We start from the raw sequence: 27640 nt of genomic DNA, 5'->3' as shown, positions 1-27640 counted from the left end.
CCATACCGACAACCAACATTGACTTTTGGTTTGTAGCTTCAATTATTATAATGGAAGAAAACCATTCAAACACTTAACTCAAGGCAAATAATTGAAACAACAATTGCGATCATATGTGGGAGGTTAAGAAATTTTGTCCCACTGTTGTTGAAGTGGCTCCTTTCGATGAATACTTACGAAATTACCACTATTGTCGAAGCTGAATGAATGGCTTGAAAGGAAGCACTTCAAATGGCAACCTGTTTCCATGACATTTCTTTATTTTTATTTTTTATTTTACATATGCACAACGGTTTCCTCTTTTTCATGTATTATGATCACTGAGACAAGTTGCATTGGAAAGGATGAGAATGGTCCAACAAACAAATAATAATTAAATTCTAGTACAGAAAACAGGAATAATTTTAATAAATTTTGATTATAGAAATTTAAAATATTAGAATAATCCTCACCCTTTCTGGATGGTAAAGACTGGTAAATTCTGAAATATGGAATCTGTTAAAAATAGAGATCACAAATCACATCAGATGGCAATGAATTTTCTTATCCAGTGATAGTTAATATGGAACTGTAAGCTAGCAAAATCCAACGTCAAGGCGAAGGTGATGGATTAATTCCACAAACTAGCCATACTATAGATCTGTTTCTGGTATCACATATGACAATAGAAGCAAAGATGAAAGCAAATAGCTGTTGTTAAAAGAGGGCACTATCAACCCTAACAATACCAACATATTTTCCATATTATGTATTGTCTAGGATGGAGGTACTTTATGCCCACAACAAAAAAATTTAAAAATCAAATTTCATTAATTGTCATTAGCACATTGTTTAACACACTTTTTATATGACCACTGATGTGCAAGCAGGGTTCAGAATCTGAAAATATCTTTTATAACAATCTTATCAATACTAATGCATTTTATGTAACCAAAGAACAATACTTCATGACAAGAAAAAAGTAAGCTAATTGTTGTTGACATTTATTCACAACATACTGATGTTTAAAAAGGGTCCTGAACCAAAACATATGACATTTCTTGGAAATGTCATTTCCACTACGAAGATTTAAAGTTTTGAGTTAAGTTTAACTGAAAAAATTAAAACAATTACAGAATGTAATAGCAGTCATTAAAAACAATTATTTTCCAAATTTTAAAATATAAGGGACATCACTAGATAAAACATTTATTCAAAAAGTGGGCACTCCTAAACACCCCTAAATCCACTGTTTCCGATGTGATAGGGAAGTGGAAACGAGAAAGGACACATACAGCACAAAAGCGTACAGGCCGACCTCCTCTGTTGACTGACAGACTGCCAACCGTTGAAGAGGGTCGAAATGTGTAATAGGCAGACATCTATCCAAACCACCACACAGGAACTCCAAATTGCATCAGGATCCACTGCAAGTACTATGACAGTTAGACAGGAGGTGAGGAAACTGATTTCATGATCGAGCTGCTGCTCATAAGCCACACATCATGCCGGTAAATGCCAAATGTTGCCTCACTCACTGTAAGGAGCATAAACATTGGACGGTTGAACAGTGGATAAACAGTGTGTGGAGTGACGAATCACAGTACACAATGTGGTGATCCGATGGCAGGGTGTGGGTATGGCGAATGCCTGGTGAACGCAATCTGCCAGTGTGTTTAGTGCCAACAGTAAAATTCGGAGGCGGTGGTGTTACAGTATGGTTGTGTTTTTCATTGAGTGGGTTTGCGCCCCTCGTTTTGTTGCGTGGCACTATCACAGCACAGGCCTACATTGATGTTTTAAGCATCTTCTTGCTTCCCACTGTTGAAACCTGCTCAGATGCAAAACTTGCTCACTCCACCGACCCAGCACGTCCTATTCCAGTCGTCACAGGCTTATCCTACCCTCATTAGGGACCGGAGCACTTGTGGAAGCAGCCATGTCATTTACCAGCTCCGCTGAAATCATCGCACAACTTTTTATACTGGTATGACTACCAACCAGCTGTTCACCAGCATGAATGGCCACCGCCAAACTGTGGCCAAAAGCAAAGTAGTCCACCCTGTGGAACAACATGCAACTGAACATAACATACTTTATTTCAATGGCTGCTTTACTGCCCGAGTCATCTGGATCCTTCCCTCCACCACCAGCTTTTCTGAACTGAACAGTAGAGTTATCCTTACAACACATTCTCCGTACCTGTAAGTACTCTGGCCTCAACCTGCGGTAACATACTGTCCCCACACCCTCCACCGAATAGTTTCCACCTCCTCTGTCCTATCATTTCTCCATTCTTGTCTCTCACCCTGTTTATTTGCAGCCTTCTGCCAATGTATCCCCCTGTCTTTCCCCACTCCTCATTTTTGTTCTTTTTTTCCTCACCTCCCAGTCCCACAACCTCTTGACACTGCGCTTGTGGGAGTCTAGTCCTTGCACACTCCACCAGACAGCATTTGTCTCTCTCCGTACCTTTACACTACTACCCCTTCCCCCTTCCTTTCCTCACCCCATCCAGATTGCTACTTGCATCCCACCTGATGTTGCATTCTGGAACAAGATGCTAGAGTTGGTAGTTGTGTGTGCATGAGGTGTGCTTTTACTGAAGAATGTTGTAGCTGAAAACTACTTAGGAGTGTCTTTTAACCGTGCCAATCTGCAACTTGATGTGTGTTCTTTACAGTAAGTAGCAATGCATGTTTTCCTACATTATTGATATTCCTACAGTGATGTTTATGTTCGTATGTGAAGAATTTATCACTAACTCAATGAGCTATAGATATACTGATACTGCTTTGCAACACAAACAAGTCATCACTGTATATGGTATACAAAACATAAGAAGCTGCATTATTTAATCAGCAGTCAGAACATTAAGGAAATATTTCCATCATAAAATGAAAGAAGTAGATTCTGAGAATAAAGTGTACAAAAGGTAAGGTCAAAGTTCTCTGTAAATTCATATAATTACAAGGAGTAGTCTTGAATTATAGTACTTATGTACTTGCTTTGTGTATTACCTGAGGATGGCATAATGTTTCTCACAACATGAATGTTTTCTTTTCCTCATTAGTAATAAGAAATTAGTACATCACCACAGAAGGAGGCAAAGATAGGATTTTAAAATAATTTTTGTAACAAAAGAGAAATGTCACGAGTGATCGGCAACCGCAGAAAATTAGAGGTAATCAAATAATGTTAGCGTAACTTAATAACGGTGAACAGTGACTTTTTATTAAGCACCAAGTTGCTGCAAAATACGGTTTGCGTGTCTTCAGTATTGGTACGTTGCATTGTATTTGCCAGCACGGTTATTCCAAAAGCGACCAACAGAACTAACACAATGGTTCTACATGGAATTATATTAAACTGTTTAGGGCCATGAAACATCTGCTGTGTGACTGACATTCATAAGTAAGGAATGTATAGCTAGTCCAGGCATCCTTTATGCCTATGGGTGTGTGTTTTTGTGGTTGAAGTATGTTTCCCTTAGCTTCACGATAGGTGTAATACACGCAATGAAGGATCAGTATCTCTGAAACTAAACCAATGATGTCCTAATGTTCGACATACACGAATAATGTTCTTAATTGTGTGTGTATCTATGAAGTTCGGGCAAAAGTCACATCACATATCCTGTCATTACACTGTGATAAGTGAAGGTTCTCATTCACTATGAAGCATATAAATAGTGTTTATATTGTAATTTTATTTTATGTCACATAATTATGATTTGTGTGGACAAAATAAGACACTGTTTGATTATATATGGAAAAGAAATGCAAGCTATGTGTTATCTTGAACCTTGTGTAAAGATGAGAGTGCTCAAGTTAAGTAAAATGAGTGACAGACTCTCCCGTGAGTGATACTAGCAAAACAACCTGGACGGCAAAGATAGTATACAAAAGAGTGAACTGTGATTTTTACACTTAATTTAGCTGGGCAGACAGTATTATGTATCCGTATAAATGTCCCAATAAGACACTCTAAATCTAGAAGAATTTTACAAACTGCCCGACATAAATACATATGCACAAGGTCACATTGAAGGCACAACAAACTGCCACTGCAACTGCACTCCAAATACGTGGCAATACTGTCTGCACCATGCCCAACTGCCATTAAAGAACGCTGTGCACATGAACGTTAATGGTTTAAGATATGTGGTATCTCAGTTAAAACTTGTCCTACAAAAACACTCATACAGTACATGTAGTGCATACTAAAATTAATACTATAGGGTGGCTACTCAAATTATAAATAAAATCCCTGAGAATTACAGGCATGTGACGGAAGTTGATGTCATGAGAAGCTCCTGATAAATTCACAGTGTGTGTGTGTGTGTGTGTGTGTGTGTGTGTGTGTGTGTGTGTGTGTGAGTGTGAGTGTGAGTGTGAGTGTGTGAGTGTGAGTGTGAGTGTGAGTGTGTGTGTGAGTGTGTGTGTGAGTGTGTGTGTGAGTGTGTGTGTGTGTGTGTGTGTGTGTAGGGCATACCACAATTATTACTTCCTTTCTCCTCAGCTGGAACTTTGAATTTACATCTCTGATTTTAAGTTTTTCATGATTCTACAGCATAATTTCACAGCCCCTGTGAAAAACCAATAAGATCAATACTAACAATTATTCAGTTTTACATTCATTCCTAGTAAGATTCTAAGTTCTTACTCGATGTCTCGCTTGACTTTGTCCCGTTTTCTTCCTATTGACATTTGATGTGACTTAACAAGTAATAAGTGGCTCAAAAGACAGATGGTTCGCACAGCAGGTGGTGGTGGAATTAAGGGAATATTAGGCTGTTGTGGAGAGGGGAGATAGGAAATGATGATGATGATGATTGGTTTGTGGGGCGCTCAACTGCGCAGTCATTAGCACCCGTACGAAGTCCCAATTTTTACACAGCCCATTTCCTTTTCACAGTCCATTCTAGTCACTTTCACATATGATGATGAAGACAACACAAACACCCAGTCCCCAGGCAGAGAAAATCCCCAACCTGGCCGAGAATCGAACCCGCGGCTCCGGCTCCAGAGGCAGCAACGCTAGCCCCTAGACCGTGAGCTGCGGATGAGATAGGAAATGCTGATGCAATCCACAATCGGTGTAGCAAACACAACTTGTAATACTTAGATTCACCACACAATTGTGATACAACTACTGCTAGGCTGCAGCAGTAATGGAGAAACAAAACAGTCGACGCAAGTGTTCCGGACCGAGCCAATACATGACAAAGGGACCCGGCCACCACCTTTTCTTGCCAGTCATATCGAGGTCTTTTCTTTTTGCATGTATTTCCCGTGTATTGTATTCAGCAACAATATCAATCTTCAACCTTTTAAATTCGAACATTGAATCTCAAAAAATATGCTCCGTCATATACGAGGAAACATTGCCGATTTCCAGCTAGTGAAGTGTTATTGGCTGGCGACTTGTTAAGTCACCCAGTAGCTAGTGCAGTAACTACACCACACTAACACACACAAAATGAGCTCACCCACTGGGTGTGTGGAGAGGAGGAGTACCTGTTCAGTGATGGAAGTGCAAGCAGGGGTGAAAGCATTTTGTGAAGTGCTGGAAATATGTTTTGGGCAGATCATGTACTATGGCACAGATGTCACACGGAAATAGAACAACGGTGTTGCAATAGCACATTTTAAAGAGTTTCGTGTTCAAATCTGACATGATACTGCTGCAACAAGTAAGTACACTACTCTATATACTTTACACCACACACTGTACATCGTAAAGTTTGGCAGCAGTGATAGAGGGCATGAAGCGAAATTGCAGCACCTGAGCTTTCTTTCAAAGTTACATTTTACAGAGTGTACAGAAATTCACTGAGCCAACTTCTAATAAGCTTGTAATGTCAACTGGGGAAGTGAACTCGTTTTTTCATATCTGTTTCTCTCATCAAGTCTACAAAAACAGTTGGACAGTGATGAACGTATGAGGAAACCATTAAACAATAAGAACAATGGTGACAAATGACGTCATTAAGCAAATGTGTACATTTATGCTTATGGGATACTCCAAGTAAAATAGGCCACATTTATGATTTTAAGAAGTTTAAAATTTGGTTCTTTTATATATTGTTTGAAAATGCTGGACTTTTTACTCTATAGTAACAATGGTTTGTGGCCCATTATTGCTTTCCTTCCATAATTTGTAGCCATTTTTATGAGGCCTTATGTTTTTCATGTGATGAGAAAGTGAATCATTGGAGATTTTAGACCTTCATTTCAACTAATTGGCAGGTAAGCATTAGTATAGCATCATTTATATTACAGTTAACATCTTAATCTATTTGCATAAAGAGTATAAACTGAAGTAGGTAAATTATAGGTTAGGGTAAATACTATAAAACAACAGCATCAACTTTCATGTAACACGAGCCATGCTGTATCTCTGAAACAATTCTACATTTTTTTTTCAATTGAAAGATAATTGCTTTATAATTACAAAGAAATCCTCTATTTGGACTTATCTGTCAAAGTTCTTTTACTACAGTGTTCTGAACTTTTTTTATATAATTTACAGAAATTTTCCTTTTATTTTCAAAAATGCTAATCCATAACATTTATTTCTTTTCTGTTGATTAGTACCATATATTTCTACATTCCCTGAAAAGGAGAGCCTCCACTTTCAGGTTGAACAGGTTTTATAAATTGAAATTTTTGCCATACATAAAACCTGTTTTATTACATTATCACATAACAGGCTCATAAAAATCGAAACCTAGCCTTATTTAACATTATTTTAGTTTTGAAAGATGAGTTAGAGACTCATTTTTCAAGCATTTTAAATCGTTCCAAGATGTATGTGGAAGGTCCAAAGACAAAGGTTTCAATTTATACAACTTCTGTGCACTGTTCTGTACCGAAATTAGCCAGTCCATGAACTAAAAATGTGTTCCACTGCTTCAATATCTTCCTTTGATACATAGTGATGCCTTCTTGTTAAACCAATAGGAACTGGAGCACTTACAATCTTCAAAACATTGAACAGGAAGTGAGCACTAATGGCGTTGTTGCTGTCATTCAGCTGGAAACCTATATCCAGCAGCTGGTCCATGTGGTAGCTTAAAGTTCATTACAATTTCACTTAACTCATAATTGGTGTCTATAATCCCTGCAATCCCTCCCTCCCACCCACCCACACACACACACACACACACACACACACACACACACACACACACACACACACACCTTCCCAGGCCATGAATCTGAATATTATCTTGCTGTTTGTGAGGTGTTGGCCGAATGAATGAAATTTCTTCTTTCTTGCTCTTTAAAGTGCAAGCAATACGAGTTCGCCCTTGAGTCCAAAAATGTGTCTTCTGAATTCCTTTCACAGGAGTAGTTTGTTTGGACTAGTCCCTTTTCTGCTCACGGAATTCTTTGATTTCCTCTTTGGACAAAAAAAATGAGGATCTGTAAGATTTCACAACTCTCATAAAAGCCTCAGCGTTTGGAATTGCAGTTGCATTTGGTCTGGAAAGATTATATTTTGTAGCATGGTGCTTCAACAGGCCTCCTACACCATCTCAAGGCCCCTTCCTGTGACCAGTAGCACTGTATACCCAGTCAGTTGGCACAAGCGACTTACTCAATTCAAACAGCTGGTAACAATTTTTAAAATGACTAGGTGCACTATCAGAAATAATGATAATCTTTTCTGCCCATTTGCAGTTGAATTTTGCACTTTGCTAGCAAAGCATTTGCTGAGTCATGTCCTGTCATCATCACCTATAACTGCAACACTTGTGGTCTTGTTTTGAAAATATGTCACTCCTGTAAAACTTTAAACCTGGTCATTACTCCAATGACACTTGTTTACTTCTTGTGGGAGAATTGAAGACTTGTTCTCTGCAAAGTCACAGTGAACCACCAAACATTCTTCTTCAGTCTGTACACACCCTTTCACTTCTGCAATGTGGTGTTGCAATTTCTTCAGATGGTGGTGTGTTACTGCTTTCACTGACCATTTACCAAGTTCATCAATGAAACTGTCAAACGCAACAGTTTTCTTAATTAGTTTATTTTCCTCCCATGTTGCATATGTAATTTCTGCAGAATTATCTGTTATGTCTTCCAGGCCAAGTGTCTGTAAATACAGTCCTCCCTTTCCAGGGCAGTCACCACATTCTTGAAACAAACAAGTGTCTCACTTTACATCACAGACTACTAATGACTTTACATGCCCAACCAAGGTGTCATATGTCATGTGCTCCAGTAAGTTATTCAACATTACCACACAAAGTTCAAAATACAAACAAACATCTCTAGGTTGATGTGGAACTACTCAATTAGGTCACAGTGCATAAAATTTTGCTCTCCCAATATGAGAGCGTGTATAGTTGCTCGTATAAACTGCGAAAGTTTATTTAATACTGCGAGTCACGTACCTCTTCACTTTCGTAACTTTTTAACCTTCAACTGCTACAGTTACAGTGTCTTTTTTGGTGGCACTCTGGCATTGTCAACCATGTACTTTGATATTGATGGAACGAGGTCCAAAAATGTTTTCTTTGAAAATGTCTCTGGAATAATAGTTAAAACTTGCACCTTTTCATTGTAGAACGCACAATATTCAATAGCTGATCTGATATTTGTGGAAAAATCCTGGCAATAGGTGCAAGAGTGCTTGGGTTCATTTTTTTTCTGAAGATGGAATTTCTACTTTGAAGAGTGGGGTCAGTTTTGCTATAGTGTATTCATCCATGGCTTTAGTAATTTCTCTGTGCTTTCTTGATGCATAGAGCTTATGACTACTTCACTGACCATGGTTTCTTAACAGGACTAACTGATTCAGGGTACTTAATTCTTCCTCTATTGGTGCAATATCTGCATCATCTGCACCATGGGAGGCTTCACCTTGTTCAGATACAATGAGTGTTGTTATTTTATCAAAACATTTAGAACACAAAGAGTCGTCACTGGAAACATCTTCACTTTGGAACACTGTCTTCAAATGAGAACACTTATTCCCAACCTAAAGAAAGTCTTTTTTTGTCTGTCTTATACACCACTCTTTTTATGGATATGCCGATAGTCAGGACACTTCACTCTCCTGTGTCCCCAGTCAGAAGACATTTCAAACAGCCCTTTTAACAAAATACACTGCAACTGTGTCAACTGGCAGATTCCTCATGAAAACAGATACCTCACTGGATACAGAAAACTGCAATGAACAACCACAACAAAGAAACTGACAAGGAACTACAACAAAGTGTAAGAAATATCTACAACAATGGAGGTGAAGAGAAATGACTGCAACAAAGAAAGTTAAGAGAAATGACTGCAACAAAGAAAGTTAAGAGAAATGACTGCAACAAAGAAAGTTAAGAGAAATGACTGCAACAAAGAAAGTGAAGAGAAATGACTGCAACAGAGAAAATGAAGAGAAATGACTGCAACAGAGAAAGTGAAGAGAAATGACTGCAACAGAGAAAGTGAAGAGAAATGACTGCAACAGAGAAAGCGATAAAAAATAACTGCAACAGAGACAATAGAAATAAACACTGTAAATAAAGAAATTAGTAAGAACTAACTTCAGTTAAGACATACATTACCCTCGAAAGTTAAAAAAAAAATTAAATAAAACATGTCCAATTTACAGGGTGTATATGCGGAAAAGTAAAAAAAATTTCCCGGATTTCTGAGTTAAAAATACACTTTCTCCCAGGTGAAAACACACTTTTACAATGTTAAGTAACAGTATATTTTGCCTTATCAATCCTCTAAATAGTTGTGGTTTTATACACGGGCGTACAATTTCCCGGCATTTTAGAAAACGAAACTCGGGGAAAAAGACACGATTTGGAAATATCTTTGATGTGCAGCAACATGTACACTGCTTATTTTCGTATTACGAAAGTATACATTGGAATTCCAACAAACACCGCATGTTACTTTCCGAATCACTGAATCGGGATTGCGAAGCGCTTTTGTAAGCCAGTCATAGCTCATGTTGCATGATCTCGCCTGCCGATGACAGTGGATATTCAGAGCGAAGGACATGTGATTTAGTCGGCCAACAGCAACATCACAGTGAAGTAACACGAACACACAAATAGGGAAAGTTAATAGTTTGCTTTTCTTGTAGCAACACTATGTATGTTAAATCAAAGCTTTCACATATAATATTGGTCTCTGAGGTTAATAAGCTGCAAGAGAAGCTGAGCTTTCGCGTAAATGTTGATCTTTTTTGTGCGTGTTACACTGTAAGATGTATCAGACAAATGAGAAAGCAAAATTTTTAACACTGGCATAAATGTCTGATCTTCAGGGTTCGAAATTCTTCTAAATGGCTCGTCATCAAAGAGTTGATTTATAAGTGAGAGCCAAACGCTCTGTGATTTAAGAAATTCATGGTACATTCTCGCACATAGTTCAGCTTACGTGAAAGGATATTTACTTTGAAATTAACGCTTTCCAAACCACGATTCGCAGTATTTTCCCACGACCTGTTAGGAATAGGCTCATTTCAGCAGTTGCCAGAGAGCGCAGATAACAGACGACACCGTGCTTGCGCAGCTACCATGACGTAGGAAGCCTGTATGTACGTACGTGCAAAACGGTCGAAGATCAGATATCAGATGATACTCCAACAGCATCAGAATTTCATGAACCATACTAAAATGTGCAAATTTAAAGTGCGCATTCGTACATCCAGATTCCCAATGAAGTAGACCTCGACTTGATATTAAGCTTCTCAGTGTGGTTTTGGGATGTAAATTTCCTTGGAGCACGAGTACTGTATTATATTATGTTTGGTTCTTTATTATGGCAGAAATATTCAAGTATATATACTTGAGTATTTCTGGTATCTCAATTGCAGTTTTTTCAGTGCTTATTTAAGTTTAGGACTCTGTATCTCAGAATGAACAAAAATGGACTTGTACCAGTACTGAAATAAGCCCTTCAGTTGAACCTAGCCAGTACTGTGGAATTAAACATAATAAAAGTCAAATTTCCTTAGCAAACAGAAAAAAAATAACTTCATTGTTCTCCAAGGTGTTAAATGCTTGACTGTCAGAAAAGTGGAAATAAAATAAAATCTGAAACTAATAACATATTTTAGCCTTCCATAATTATGTGAATGTATTTTAATTCACTTGATAACACCCAGCCACAGATATCCGTTTTGTTTTCATTTGACGTGAGAGTAAATGAAGTGGAAACAGTAGAATCACTAAATGTAAACACGGGTCACGTGGAGACTACCCACTATAACTCAAGACTGCTCTGCGCATCACCCCGGGATCTAAGATATTTGCTAACCGGGTCAATATTTAAAAAAATTGAAGTTTCGAAAATATGTTGTTCTTGTAGTGCACATCTTTCTGAAAAAGTCTGAAACATAACAAAATATGCGTTCAAGGAAATGTAAGACATGTTATTTGGTCTTAAGTGTGCCAAAGTGCAGTGCCACGCTTCTTCATACAGCATTCTTCCCAGCATTCTTCCATCGCACGTCACTGTATTTCTATCTGTGGAGATGAAATGTGTATATTTTGTATTGGATGCCATCAAACTAGATTCAGGACAGTGAAAATTGACATGTCCTGTGGTTCCTCTCCAGCTCCCAGTCGGCCGGTTTGACATCCTGCACCTATTTTTTCTTTTTTAAAAAAAAAAAAAAAAAAAAAAAACTGGATTAATACTGGACGGGATTATTTGTAACCGGGAGAACAAGAACTCTTCAGAAGACTGGCACTCTTTATTGCCTATTAGCTAATAACTTGCTGTTATGTGTGACAAAAATATACGATACATAAAACCAATAAAGACTAAAGACAAGAAAGAAAGTACAGATTCTTCAATCCTTAGCTCCTAGCATTTTTCTCTCTCTAATCTTGCTACAGATTTACACGGCGTGCTTTCCTTTCTGCGAAAGAATCTATTACCTCATCAAAGTTCATCAAATGTTTTGCTACATGGAAAATCAAAATGCTATCTAGTACTGAAAAAGCTGTTAATACATATAATACGCGAGACTGGTGTGGTTTCTCGATCTGATTACGTCTAGTTTGTCATTGTCTGCTAGATAAAACAAAATAGGCCTTTCCAATATTGCATCAATTTTCTAACACACACCAAATAAACGAGACTGTTTTGGCACAAATGGTCATTTTTATAATATGACAATATAACTGACGAAGTACCAATATCTAATGCCTGTTAGGCCTACTGGAAGCAAAAAGCTTTGTGTTATGAAGCAGTTTCACATTTTATTCATACGCACCCGTTTATCAAGCATGATATCGATAGTATTAAGAAATTTTTATGTAAATTTGGAATCATCTTATTTTTTCATACTATGTGTGATGTCCCCATTTCTTCTCCTTCCTCGTTCTAACAAACGATCTTGTCATCACCAATTCTGTAGCTACTTCTGCCACTGTCAAAATTTGTTAGCTGATTAACTTCACTAACCCTGCCAGAATCACCGGTTTAGCTATCCCACGATTATTCTCCGGATAGGTGGTGTTACATGTTCGTACAACATGTTTTCTGTATTACTTCCAGAATAGAACTTAAGTGGCTGCTAGCCGGGGACTGTACAACTGGTCCTTACTACTGTAGTGATCTTGCCAAAAATTTTCTGTCAAAATTTCATTTTCTTGGACACACCAAAAAGATTACATATTATCTTCCTCACCTGTTATTCCTGTTAGTCGTTTATTTCCATTGTGGTAGTCTGAATCTATGTATTTCACTAGTAATTATAACAACACCGATCTTTCGCAAACCCAATCAACTACATAACCAGACAGCAATTGGCATTCATCCGTTCGGCTTTATTCCGCTCAGCTCGTATAGCCCCATCTCCTTTTGTCTGCGGAAAGTTTATTTCTAGATGCGACGAGGATTCTTACAACAAAGACATCACATACACTATGCAAGCATTCAGAAATCAACTTATGATTCACTCAGAAATCAACTTAAAATATGTTCAAAAATGTTCAGAAACCAACAGGTATGCGTTTATCATATGAATAATTGATAGACCAACATGGGGTGGATATTAGGCGCTTTGCGAAACAAGTTTTTTTCCCCACAAGAATATTAATTTGACAGCCCCTTTTCCCAGTAGCATCTAGCTGCTTGCTGCAACTGCTTGCACAGCCAACAGTCACATTCCTGTAGCCAGAAGAGGGAGAATCTACTGTGCAAATGCGACTCAACTGCGCATGCGAATGAGCCCGCTCGTATCTACTAAAATTAATCTAATGTAAACAGTTGTGACTTCACGCTCATCGGAGGCAATTTGTTGTTATGAAGCATGCATAGTCTTCCTAAAGCCTTTGACACATCTTGGTGTAGGCAGATGCTTGCATGAGCACTGTGTGTGTCGTCTTATTTGGCACATTTCCTTTACAATTTAAGTTATTTTCGTTTTTTCTCTCATTTACGTTTCATTGCTGACGTATTATTCTGGAGTAGCAGGATACAGTAATATCCTTTGTTAGAGAATCGGTTCTTACCAGTCAAAATTACAAAAATTTAACTGAAAACTAAAGCAATGAAAAATTCCTCGAATGCTAAAAAATTCCTGGGTTTTTCCCAATTTTCTCCCGAATGAAAAAAATTCATGGGTTTTCCCGGATCTCCCGGGTCGTACACACCCTGAACTTAAAAGTGGAAGCTCTCCTTTACAGAGAATATTGTACTACAAGGTACTAATCAAGAGAAAAAAATGTAACTTTATCTAGATTGGCATTTTCGGAGGGGGGGGGGGGGAATCAAAAGGCGACAGTACAAGAACTTCGACAGATATGTCCAAATGGAAGATATCACTGTAATCATAAGGCAATTCTCTTTCAAATAAAAAACTCTAACAAAATAACTAGAAATGTTGCATTTAAAAAAAAAATTCCGAATTTCACATCTTCAAAATGGTGTTGGCACTTATCTTTGGAGGCCTGTACCTCAGGGCCAGAAATTATTTTGGAGAAAACAAAAAAATTTGTGTTTCTTACTTACTCCTGTATTTTAACATATGCTAAAATCAATAACATCTGAGACTATGAAGGTAACCCCCTCTGCCTGAAGTGATATGGATTATGCCAAGAGGAGAATAAAAAGGAGAAATAAAAATTAATACTGATTCTGGTGTATTATTGCATACTGAGCCATATATTCAATATCAGCACCATACCTTTTTGCTCAATGGTGATGGTGGTTCAGCAGGCTTTGCATTGTTCCCAGATACCAAGAACAGTTCTTCAGGAGCAGGACGTCTTTGCTTCAAGCTTTCAAGCAACCAGTCAATAGTTACGACATGAGGTCTGTAAATCAGATAAGATGTATAGTATGAAATTCAAAAAGAGACCTAAGTGTAAGACTGCAGTCACTGAATGTTCCGCCTATATTAAAAACATAATGAATTATCTCAAACATATTAAGTTTGCTGTCTTAATTATTCCACAGTCTTGATCGTAAAGGCTTTGGCACATTTTGCTGTTTATCAGTTCTTACAACTCAAAAATTCAAAAATTTAACTGAAGACTAAAACAACGAAAAATTCCTGGAATTCTAGAAAATTCCCGGGTTTTCCCCCAGTTAAAAAAATATCCAGGCTTTCCTCAGATTTCCCAATTGTCCTGGAGCAATATACACCCTGTACATAATGGAGTAGAATGGAATGACTTATCATTTACTGCCTCAGCCATGGAGACAGAATTTGTTATTCTGAACCAAATGCATGTTTATGAGAAAATACAGATGGAAAAAGAAAGAAACATAAGGGAGCATATCAGAGAGCATATTTTGTGTCATTTCCTATCCAATTTGAACAAGTTACTACTGGTACTGTCATTGCTTTGAATAATATTGTGTACAGCCCATTTAGTCAATTATTTTGTCAGTAAAATAATACTACGGCACTGCAGATCAGAGGTCAGTAACACGTGAAATAGTTCAGTAGATGAAGCAAAGAAATATTTTCAACTCACCTGATTCCACTCTTCTTCAGGTAATTTACATCTTCAGGTACATGATCACCAACAATAATATGGGACACTGGATCTGAAAGTACACTGAATCTTGTTGCTCCTCCTGCATTTAGTATCTTCCTAAGATTTTCACAGACGTCAAGACTAAATCCACTGAGATAAACCTACACACAGAAATAAATTGCTTCTTAACATTTACAGTGGCGAGGGAGCAGGGGGAGGGAAAAGAAATGTAAAGTGAGGGGAGAGGGAAGAGAAAGGAAAGGAATAGCTGTTTCCAGTGTATTAATTATACACATTTACTTTTAACCCCCCCCCCCCCCCCCTACACACACACACACAGGGTATAGTAGGGCAGCGCAGTGGCGGAGCTGTCATTTGCACTCAAGTGTTTCATGTGGAGAGGTTTCCGGCATGAATGTGGCTACACAGTGGGAATTAGCAGACTTTGAAAGTTGAATGGTAGATGGAGCTAGACACGTGGTACATTCCAGTTTGCAAATAGTTAGGGAATTCAATATTCAGAGATCCACAGTGTCAAGAGTGTGCTGAGAATACCAAATTTCTGTCGTTGCCTCCCACCGAGAACAATGCAGTGGCTGATGGCCTTCCATCTGATGACAGAGCAGCAGTGTTCGCATCGAGTTGTCAGTACTGACAGACAAGCATCTCTACATGAAGAAAGCACAGAAATAAATGTGGGACGTAGGACGAAAATATCTTTTAAGACGGTGTGGCAAAATCTGGCACGAATGGGCTGTAACAGCGAGTGTCTTTGCTAACAGAACAAAATCGCTTGCAGCGTCTCTCCCGAGCTCGTTAACATATAGGTTGGATCTTAGGTGAGACTGCAAAACAGTGGCCTGATCAGATGAGTCCCAATTTCAATTTGTTTGTTTGGTTATATGGCACAGAAACAACTAGGGTCATACGCACCCATGTCAAAACTGTAGAACACGAAGACAAAGACAGGAGTTAAAAACGACTACACAATAATCCCAATAGACGGAAGAGAAGACAGCAAAAAAACAGTGATGTGGAGAAAGGTCTATAAAATATGCCATAAGAAATGGAGGTCCTGAAATAAATATTAAATGTCCTCCACCGTATTTCTATGACGAACAAAAAGTAAAACACAGTTGACAGCCTGTGCACCATTCGCTAAAACTGCCTGTAACACACGACAGCAAACACAAATGGCAACATAAATGGTTTAAAAAAAGGGAATTCAGTCAGGAAATGGTGGACTGTAGAAGGTTGAGAGCAATGAGCACAAAGTGGTGAGTGAGCACCACTTAATAAATGTCAATGACTAAAAAGACAGTGCCCAATATGCAACCTAGCTAAAATGGTCTCCACACAGAGAGAGGGCCAAGAGGGGGTCGTCCAAGCGGCTGGGAGAGGCTTAATGACCTTGAACTTGTTCCCGTGAAGGGAGGACCAATGGTGATGCCAAAGTGACACCACCTGCTGACAGACGGCAGCACAGAGATCATAAGAGGAAATTTACGAACAAGCAGGCTGAGGTGCGACGACGTCAGCAGCCTTGTTTCCTGTCAGACCGATGTGACCAGGAATCCAAACAGACATCACAGTTTTAACTCTTCAGGCTTTCCTGGCGAGATCTTGACATGTGGAATAATTGGGTCTACTGCCGGATGTTTGTGTCGCTCTGGCACAACATTTCGGCCACGTAACTCGTTGCCTTCTTCAGGTGATTCAGGTAGCACCCAAAGAAGGCAACGAGTTACGTGGCCGAAATATTGTGCCAGAGCGACACAAACATCCGGCAGTTGACCCGATTATTCCACATGTCAGACATCACAGTTGGTTGGTTGATTGATTGGGGTTGAAGGGACCAAACAGCAAGGTCATCAGTCCCTTGTTTCAAATGTGGTCCATTCAGACAGTTTGACATCTCATAAAAGTCAGAACGATAAAAGGGAAAAGGCTAAAAAACGTAAAAGTGCAGTCATGTTGTCAATGGCAAAAATAAAATGATATAAGTCAGCAAGAGAGCAACTACAAGACTATGCTAGAGGCAGGAAATATCCCACCTCTGAAGCAGTAGAAACAAGACCACCTGCTATTTAAAAGCGTTCAACCGCTAGAATGTAGAAGTGCATATGGGAAAAAGAGACTAACCAATTCTAAAAAGCAATAAAAACAGAGTAAAAGGGAAAGTAAAGAGGATCTTGGCCAGGGAGGGGAGTCAGGAATCTCCAAACACAGCTTACAGTGTGAGACATCCCAACCCTCACCGCCCTGCCCCAACACCAGAGTGAGATTAAAAACCTTAAAACTGAAAATAAAAACCACTTTCATGGAGGAAACTGAGAACCAGTTCGACCATCCGAGAATCGTTAGCCAACATTAAAGGTAAAGTGTGGGGAAGTCTGTACTTAGTACGCAGAGACAAAAGAAGTGGGCATCCCACCAAAATGTGGGCTACTGACTGGAAGGCTCCACAACCACAAAGTGGGGGTGGCTCATTACGCAAAAGAAAACCATGGGTCAGTCTGGTATGGCTGAAGCGGAGACGACACAGGGTGGTTGAGGCCTTTCGGGAGAGGTGGAAGGTAGAACGCCACGGGACTGGTGTCACCTTAATCGCACGAAGTTTATTAGACAGGGGGGTAGCCTCCCAAGAGTTGGCCCATGATTGTGCGAAATGGGATTTGATGTGAAGCCGTAAATCCGCTGCGGGAGGGGTTACAGAGTGTTGTGTTAGCAGAAGAGCCAACACCGTGTTACGAATGGAGGCCAAAATGCACGTGTTTTAGCTCATGCAGGCTGGCGTGAGGAGGGAAGAACTATACTGACGTGAGATCTGGAACTAGACAAGGAATGAGAATTCAGAAAGCGGACGTAATTAGTCTGATACTTAACTTTAATCCATTAATGATAAACGTCGCTCTTGACGGTACATGATTCACAATATTATCTGTTCAGAATACATTCTTGAAGATGAATATGGCACCTTGCTAGGTCGTAGCAAATGACGTAGCTGAAGGCAATGCTAAACTGTCGTCTCTGCAAATGAGAGCGTATGTAGACATTGAACCATCGCTAGCAAAGTCGGCTGTACAACTGGGGCGAGTGCCAGGGAGTCTCTAGACTAGACCTGCCGTGTGGCGGCTCTCGGTCTGCAATCACTGATAGTGGCGACAAGCGGGCCCGACGTATATTAACGGACCGCGGCCGATTTAAAGGCTACCACCTAGCAAGTGTGGTGTCTGGCAGTAACACCACACAGAGAACGGGGGATAAGTGACTGCTCCCCCAGCCAAATAATCAGCAAGCTCATTACCTGGAATACCCACAGAGCCAGGGACCGAAAGGAAGTCAACGGAACAAGCAGTACAGTGAAGATCAGCGAGATGGTCATGGATGGCCGAGACCAAGGGCTGGCGGGAAAAACACCGGTCAATAGCCAGAAGGCCATTCATTGAGTCCATACATAACAATATGCGGTTGTGTTGGGACTGTTTAATAAAGGTAAAGGCCTAGGTAAAGGCCTGGGAAATTGCCATCAACTCCGCAGTAAACACCCCACATGTAGGTGGCAGGAGATGATTTTCCATGCCAACAGAGGACATGAAGGCATATCCCACACGATCAGCAGATTTAGAGCCACCGGTGTAAAAAAACAACAGCATCCTGAAACTCCCATGAAATTCGCTGGAACAAACAACAGGACGCCATCAAGGGAATGGACTCGGCGGAGATCCATCCGAATTCGGGGCTGAGGAACTAAACGGGGAGGGGGGGGAGGGCGGGAAGTGTGGGAGACAGGACAAAGAAGGAAGCTGAAAATCACAGCGAAGTGACGCAAGGCGGAGCCCAACGGGTAAACCCGCCCGAGGGCGGGAATCAGGTGGGTGACGTCCATGGTCTGGGAACAGGATAGAATAGGAAGGATGAGGAGGAGAGGAACGGATAGCGATTGCATAAGAATACCACAATGGTGGACTGGATCCAGCAGGTTAAGTGTGGAAGGAGCAGCTGAACCATAAACTTGACAACCATAGTCCAAGCGAGACAGCACTAAAGGTCGATAAAGGCAGAGAAGGATGGAGCAGTCCACACCCCAAGAGATGTGGGCAAGGAAGCGAAGGACACTGAGTTTACAGAAACATCCTACCTTCAGAAGTCTGATATGAGGCAGCCAAGTCAACTTCTTGTCGAAAAGAAGACCCAGGAACCGAAACTGTGGGACCACAGGTAATTATTGTGCATTGAGATACAGCTCCGGATCAGGGTGGCACGTAGTACGGCGACTGAAGTGGACCACCCGCGATTTTATAGGAGAGAACTGAAACCCATGTGAGAGGGTCCATGCAGAGGCACGCCGTATAGCTCCGTGGAGGGAAGAGGAACTAACCCAAATGCAGAAATCGTCCACATACAGAGCATGGGTGACCAAGGGACCAATGGAGGCCACAAGTCCATCGATGGCAATGAGGAAAAGAAGCACACTCAATACAGAACCCTGTGGGATGCCATTCTCCTGGGTCTGTGGAGAACTAAAGACAGTACCAACCCGAACCCCGAACGACTGGTTGAACAGGAACTGGCGGATAAAAATCTGGAGTGGGCGCCGAAGACCCCACTGATGAAGTGTAAGTAAGATGTGATGGCACCAAGCTGTGTCATAGGCCTTTTGAAGGTCGAATGGCGGTGCTGGGAAAAAGCCTGCCAAACTGCAGATTCCAAGCGAAGTAAATGATCGATCGGAGACTGTCCCTCTTGGAAGCCACACTCTTAAGGGGACAATAGATCCCGAGATTCAAGGACCCAATTGAGCTGACGGGCTACCATCCGTTCAAGTAACTTGGAAACAACATTTGTCAGACAAATTGTTCGATAGCTTTCGACAAACAGGGGGTTCTTACCAGGCTTGAGGACAAGAACTACGATACTATACCTCCACTGAGAAGGGAAGTCACCCTGGAGCAAAATACGGTTAAACACACAGAGATGATGTTGCCGTTGTGGAGCACTGAGATGTTGAAGCAGTTGGTTATGAATGGCGACAGGGCCAGGGGCTGTTTCATGAGAAGAAGAAAGTGCGGAAGGAAGTTCCCATTCAGTAAAATGTTCGTTGTAAGATTCTGACTGACAAGGGGTAAAACATAAGGCGGAAGCTTCGGCCCGCTGTTTCTGGTGAAGGAAAGCAGCCGGATAGGAGGCTGATGCTGTCGCAAAATGGGTCGCAAAATGTTCCGCGAGAATCAACGGGTCCGTGCAAAGGCCACCCGGGAGGTGAAAGCCTGGGAGGATGGACTGCCGATGGCAACCTTGGAGAGAGCGAAGTGTAGCCCATACCCGTGACATAGGGACAGTAGAACCGAGGGAAGAAACAAAGCGTTCCCAACACATCCGTTTGCTCTGTTTGATTAAGTAATGGGCTTTAGTGCGAAGGCATTTAAAGGTAATAAGGTTGGCAACGGATGGGTGCCTCTTAAGGTGTAGCGAAGCTCGACGGCGATCACGGATGGCAATGGCCGTACTCCACCATGGGACTTGCTGACAGTGAAATGGTGCATATGAGCACGGTGCAGCAAGGCTAGTAGTGCAAACAATCACATCAGACATGCCACATAGGACGTCATCAATACAACTCGACAAAGAGGGAGAAAATATGACCTGTGCAGTGTATAGAGGCCAATTGGCGCGTCAGAAAGACCAACGAGGTAACCTGTTCATCGGGGAGCGGGAAGGGAGCGAGAGAATCAACAGGAAATAGTCACTATCACAAATGTCGTCATGTCGCGACCAGTGTAATGATGGGAGGAGGGAGGGAAAAGAAAGAGAAAGATCAATGGCAGAAAAGGTACCATGACCGGCACTAAAATGAGTAGGGGAGCCATCATTAAGAAGGCACAAGTCGTGGTCTGCAAGAAACTGGTCTATGAGAAGACCTAGTCTAGACGGAATTGCACTGCCCCACAAGGTACGATGAGCATTAAAATCCCTGAGAAGGAGGAAGGGAGGAGGAAGTAGCTGAAGAAGGGCAGTTAAGGCAGCAGGTGTAAGATTCCTGTCAGGAGGGAGATACAGATTGCAAACCCGACTATTTTCTCAGTACATGAAGCCACGAGGAACCGTGCTGCAGTTGGAAGGGTCTATGAATAGTTAGCCTCATTTCGTTTACATTTAGTAGATGTTGACTGTGAAGATGATGATTGGCTCATTACAAGAAAATCCCCCACGATTTCCAGCGTCTCCAATGGTGCACTCCTTCCAACTGGGGGACCCCCTCCGAAGGGGGCGCACCCACCTTAGGTGATTGATTGCACCTCAGGTCATAGCTCCCAAACACCTGACGGAGGGACCAATTGGCAATTTAACTCTTCAGTTAATGTCACTTCCTTCTAGACAGCATGTCTTGTGTAATGCACAAGAAATTCACAAATAAGCATCCTGAGTGGCTTCCAATTGACAAATATTGTGCACAATTAGGTGCAATTAATCATGCTGAGCAGATCTGTCTAATAATTGGGTGGTGGTGGGGGTATAGTGCATGATTATATAACAATATAAGCCTGTTTTCAACAATGCATTCCGGTGCATAAAATATTTTACAAAATAAATTTTTGCTCAATAAATTATTGAAAAAAACCCTTGTCTTAAAACAGAAAAATTCTCCAAAACCTATAATGGCATTAAAACTATTACTGGCACAATGGGTAAATCTCTAGAAACAGGCTGTTACTCGAAGTAGGTGAAATGAAAAGCTAAACTTTTTTCTGGATGCTAACTAAAACTCTGACAATGTAAACTAAAATATAATGTCTTAAAATATTTGTGTATACTAGATTTCTTTCTTGTGGTATGAAAACTGGACCGTAGACTGAACTATTAAGTGCTGGATAAGTGACATAAGGAAGTGTGTTTGCGGAAACAGACAATCTCAACACAGTACGTACAGTCATTTGTCAAGAAAAAAATTCTTATTAATAAGCTGCAGCTGGAAAAAAAGGAACACCTCTATTAGCGAAATGTTGAAAAATCTGACATTTCTCCAATAAATCTAACTTATAACCTTTCTAGATTTCTTTGAGTGTGTTCAGACTTTAACAAATGCTCTGAGTAGGTGGAATATGTACATTATCATCTCACCTGCCTAGCAAGTACTCTTTATACTTTACTTTGAATGCCCTTCCAATCTGACCTACATAATGCCCCTGATAATTATTCCAACAGTCTGTAAACACATGAGTTGTTAAAGGTTCTCCTTCTACCCCAAGTGTGTGTACTAGAAATGCTTCAGATTTTTTGGCAGAGAATGTGACCTGACAGTCATATTTTTTTAGATAAGACGTGGCTAATCCTGCATGACATAATACCCAAAAAACCTACTGAAATAAACTTTTTGTTTTCCCTTTTCCTTTCTTTTATTATTGCCAAGCATCTAACATTTCTTAGCTGTTTTATTACTTATGATCTGGTGGACAACAACTGGCTCATAGCCATTATTACTCACAATCATTTTGTTCAGGTTAATTTCTTTCTATAGGTAGTCAGGAGAGAGAGATTTTTGCGGCCTCACCATACAGGATGTGCTTCATTATTTTCAGTTCCTGTATCTTCCTTTCTTCAAGGAAGACACCGCAGTCCGTACTCCATAAATGGTGATCCCTGGAGTCATTTACACACTTTCTAGGAGATGAACAACCAGTTCAAGGGTTTCATCTCAGTCCCACAAGCAGACAGGGAAATAAAGGTCCACCCACACAGAGCCCCACTTACCTGGATGAGCCTTATACAACCGAGGTGCAGCTGTTTCCTCAGAGGCTGCCTACTAACGGTTCCGGCTCGACAGCCATGCATCTCATCAGTGCACAGCACACTTTTAGACTGATAAGGTTTTTCTTTTCTTTTCTTTCTTTTTTTTTTAAATAGAGATTTTGACCATTCTTGCGATCTGGACAGCTACAACAAGATCCCCACTCTCTGTCACACACAATGTTCTACCACTGCACTGCACGGTGGTCGCTGGCGTATGCCCAGAGCTTAGAGTTACAAGAGGACTTACCATCCCCACCTCAAGAAAGCTGGGATCAACAGCACCACTTCTGTGGAAGTACTAAGCATGGTACTCAGAATATATTCAACAGACCTCCGTCAGCTAGCTGCAACATACTGGCAGACTAGATAAAGAAATGGAAAACAAGGGGCAATATTCAAGGGACAAACATCAACTAAAACAATGGCAAGTTGGCGATGTGGATGGGCAACTTGTGTTAAAGGCCACAGTTTATTCCTTTTCACCCAACATCTGGGATCTGTTGAAAATGCACCACACAAACCCCAGTAGAGGCATGGTGCACTTTTGAACAGTACACAGCCCATACCCAATGTATTTTCATTGAATGTACCCTGTTTGGCAAAACAGATCCAAACAAATGGCAAGACCTGAAAAGAACTGACATGTCACATATTCCACATGCCAAATACATAGAAACAAAACTATACAGACAAAGCAGACAGGCAATTACCTGAGATGAACCTGACCCACAGGAAGTACCTGCCACAGAACAGAATGAAAGCACTAATAGTTTATAATGAACGAGAAATGCAGTGGACGCAAGATGGGGACACAACACTGACAGATTGATGGCTAACAGCTCTAAAATCAGGGGATAACAAGAAATAACATCTGTAGACTATAACTAGCTGTAACCACACCAGGGTGCACTATGCACAGGAATGTTAAACTTTTAACAGCTATAGTGTAGAAGCAGTACCACTAGGTAACTAGACCTTATATAAATGAAATACACCAACTACACACATAGAATGATTGAAGGACTTAGAATAGAATAGTAATTAGAACAGAACGGCACAAAAGACAGGCTAAAGACAGCAAGCTCACATCCATTTAGTGATGCTTTCCTGGAGTCAGTCGATCACTAGGATTAGAAATCAGTATTTCATGCAGAGGCCAGTGGCTTGAAGTGTACTGTCTGACTGCAGTGTTCACATCTCAGTGCACTTAGAACATTATTTGTCGGTTTTCATGTTAGTTTGGGTACGGTGAAGGTACTGTATCATTTGTGTTAGTTATGGGCCGCATAAAGAAAACTGACATTTTAAGAGGTGACAGCAATAGTTCTAAAACCATTTAATTTTATCTGAAAGGTTAATCAAGCTCAGAAACTACAGCCCAATGTGATGCTTGCACCAGCACTGCCAGGTATCAGGCTAGGCAACAGCTGGAGAGTATGGCATGGGATAAGGATGGAGAGAACACTGGTGATGCCGCAAAATATATTCCGTTCCTCTCTGTGCACAATGCATCATGGATCTGCCTTCTTACCTGCAAACAGAAATAGTGGCAGAGCCTACAAGAGAGACATTTTGCAACATGCTCAATGTGACTACCACCCGAGTTGGTGTGAAATGTGATGTTTGTATGGATACCACGCCACAACTGTTCACAGAACTTTTTGAACAGGTGTCGTGACAGGCTTCTGCACTGCCTGAAGATCACACATTACATCAAACATTCTCAGCTATGGCAACAGTAACTTTCAAATTGTGGCACAATTGGCCATCAGCCTCTACTAGAAGCAATTCCCAAATCACCAGTTAATTCGAACTACCTTGTGGATAGAGGACCTCTCCGTATTCCTTTAATGCACTGATAATTGCGAAGAACAGTAGAAACACTATTGCTGTTGTTTTGATAAAACAATTTTATGAGTAAAGCTCTGCTCATCTTTTTGAGATTCATGTTCACTGCAACTGTAATGCACATTGACACTTGTTTAAATCCTAAAGTCACTGTACCAGTACCAGTACCCGATGTCAATTCACGACACTAATACTACCAACAATGCAAATTCTGCAGCACACACTCTGAATATAATTCCTATAAAGTTGGGTACCCATACGGTAAATAGTTTTCTGTCTACACTGACACTTGCCCACGTAGAGTAGCAAAAGTTTAATTACAACTAACCTGAATATTTAAAAAAATTAGGGTGGTACGAAGATTACCAACAGTCTTCCTTCCTGTGCAATATTTGCGATTAACAGGTTAGAGGACAAATGACATTGATACACTAAGTACCCTTTGTCACATACTATAGTGTACATATTGGCAGCTATTCCTGATTAATTCCGTTGAGTCTAAACTACAGTTTGGAGGAGGCAGTCATGATCTTTCACATGGAAGCTCCAGTGGTTTCCTAATGGAAATCTAGCTGGTGAACATGTACTTTTACACTAATGCACACATGTACAGTGAATGATTATAATTATTTTAAAAGATGTCAAAACAATGCTTGTTTACAGCTGCCACCGTAAAACGGCACTTCAAGTGCCACCTTTTATGGAAATAGTGTACAAAGAAATATCAAAATTTAAGTACATTGATACACGATAGCAAATCTGGCGAGACTGGACTGCCAAAATAAAACCATTACTGGCCAGGAAGTTTCATTACTGGTATTCTGACAATTTAATATTTTCAACTGATAAATGATATTTCATAACTGACTAAAAATTTCATGTCTGAATTTTATGTTATTCATACGATTTTAATAACTTAATTTTCACAGTGTCTTACTATAAATGCACAAGAATATTTTGACATTTTTGAAACTCACCTTGCAGCCATCCAAGAAAGGACCAGCCTTCTTTGCATCTGCCAATGTCAATTTATTGACAACTTCCATGTATTTTGGAGGGACTGAAACACAATAATAATTTTTTAAATCTACATCCACTGATCCTTTCTCTCCCCCCCCCCCCCCCTCACACACACACAGACAGACAGACACACACAGGGAGACAGAGAGAGAGCACACAAAATGCTATTTTGGGAGGGGGGGGGGCACATGAGAACAGAGGTGGATATGGGTATGGGTATGGGATGGGGGCTAGCGGAGACTGCGGTCAAGAGGAATGCAATATATGTTGTAAAGACAATATATGTACTTCAGAGATGCTGACAGTGGGAGGGGAAAAGGGGAGTGAGGGGGGGGGGGTGAAATCCAGATGGCACAAGTTGCGAAGTAGCCGAAGTCAAGCATGTTATGCTCAGGAGTGTGTTCTACTACTGAGATGTTAACTCCAGTTTTTGTCAGCTGACATTCATTTGGTTGGACATTCGTGTCTATGCTGACATTATAAGGCTGTGCAAAAATTACAGTGGGGCTGCACGAGATATAATTGATTTCAGTTGTATCACATAGCAGATAGGATACACCTGTGACAGGACTGGAACACAGGTAGTAGCGGTGGGAGAGCGGGGAGGGGGGGGGGGGGGGTAGACGAGTCTTGGAACCTGGTCCTCCATACAATATTTTCATCATTTGTCCTGCAAACAACAGCCACTGTTCCATTCTCCTCCACACCTCTTCTCTCTCTCTCTCTCTCTCTCTCTCTCTCTCTCATTTCTGCTCAAGCTGCAGAGGGTTCTTGATTCACTATGTAGAAAGTACCAGAAATTAGTTATATGTGGTGACTTCAATATAAATTTTGTATATGATGATGCAAGAAAAAGGATGTTGGTAGGTCTCCTAAATTCATATGATGTGATGCAGACTGTCTTTTTTTTTTAACGGTGCAAGGGAACAGTAGCACAGCCATGGACAATATTTTTATTCGTTCTTCATTACTAGATGGGCATTCTGTTAGTAAAAGGGTGAATGGCTTTTCAGACCATGATGCACTAATTTTAACACTAAAAGGCTTTTGTAATCAAACAAAGTCACATATAATTACAAACTATGTAGGAAAGTTAATCCAAAAGCAATGGAGGGCTTTTTAAACCTTGTCAAGGACCAAGAGTGGCAGAATGTTTATAGTGCCGATAACATAGATGATAAATATAAAGCTTTCCTTAACACATTTCTCATTCTCTTTGAGAGTTGCTTTCCATTACAACATTCTAAATGGAGTACTAGAAGTAATGGACAGCCCGGTTGGCTGACTAGTGGGATAAGGATATCATGTAGAACAAAGTTGGAATTTTATCAAAATGTTAGAAGTAGTCACAAACAAACTACAGTGTCCGATTACAAACAGTATTGTAAGGTTCTTAAAAATGTTATTAGCGAGGCAAAGAGTGTGTGGTATGCAAATAGAATAGCTAATTCACAGGATAAAATTAAAATCATATGGTCAGTTGTGAAGGAAGTGTCTGGTCAGCAGACAAGGTCGATGATATAAAGTCAGTTCATAGTAAAAATATTTATGTTACTGATAAATCAGATATATGTACAGTATTCAACAATCACTTTCTGAGCATTGCTGGTGAATTAAATAAAACTTAAGTTTCTACAGGGAATCATGTAACTTCCTTGGCAAATAACTTTCCGAGATTGATGTCTGCAATACTGCTCTGTGGCACAGACAAGGGGGAGACTGATTCAATAATTAAATCACTAAAGACTAAGGACTCTCATGGATATGATGGAGTACCTAACAGAATATTAAAGTACTATGCTGCACATGTTAGCCCTGTATTTTGCCACTGTAATTTTTCCTTTAGGAATGGTCAGTTTCCTGAATCATTAAAGTATTCAGTAGTAAAGTCTCATTCTAAAAAGGGAGAAAAGGATAATGCAGACAATTTTAGACTTATTTAAATGCCATCAGTGTTTGCTAAAGTTATTGGAAAGGCTGTGTATGTAAGGATAACTGATCATTTTATATCACACGGTTTGCTATCAAATGAACAGTTTG

General features: G+C 40.3%; 1 protein-coding gene across 4 annotated transcripts in view; it reads right to left on the bottom strand.

Annotated features, from left to right (window-relative positions):
- LOC126240314 (DNA topoisomerase 2-binding protein 1-A-like) overlaps positions 1-27640 on the bottom strand; it is a 308035-nt gene that overhangs the window by 160142 nt on the left and 120253 nt on the right. For all 4 annotated transcript variants that reach the window (XM_049947915.1, XM_049947916.1, XM_049947917.1 and 1 more), the window contains 3 exons: positions 25558-25640; positions 14939-15102; positions 14143-14272 (listed from right to left, as the gene is read on the bottom strand). In XM_049947915.1, the coding sequence (XP_049803872.1) occupies positions 14143-14272; positions 14939-15102; positions 25558-25640 (377 nt within the window). The remainder of the gene's footprint in view (positions 1-14142; positions 14273-14938; positions 15103-25557; positions 25641-27640) is intronic.

This window comes from Schistocerca nitens, chromosome 1 (assembly GCF_023898315.1).
Source record: "Schistocerca nitens isolate TAMUIC-IGC-003100 chromosome 1, iqSchNite1.1, whole genome shotgun sequence".
NCBI lineage: Eukaryota > Metazoa > Arthropoda > Insecta > Orthoptera > Acrididae > Schistocerca > Schistocerca nitens.
The sequence above is the reverse complement of the archived record's forward strand: the minus strand, read 5'-3'. Positions and strand labels throughout refer to the sequence as shown.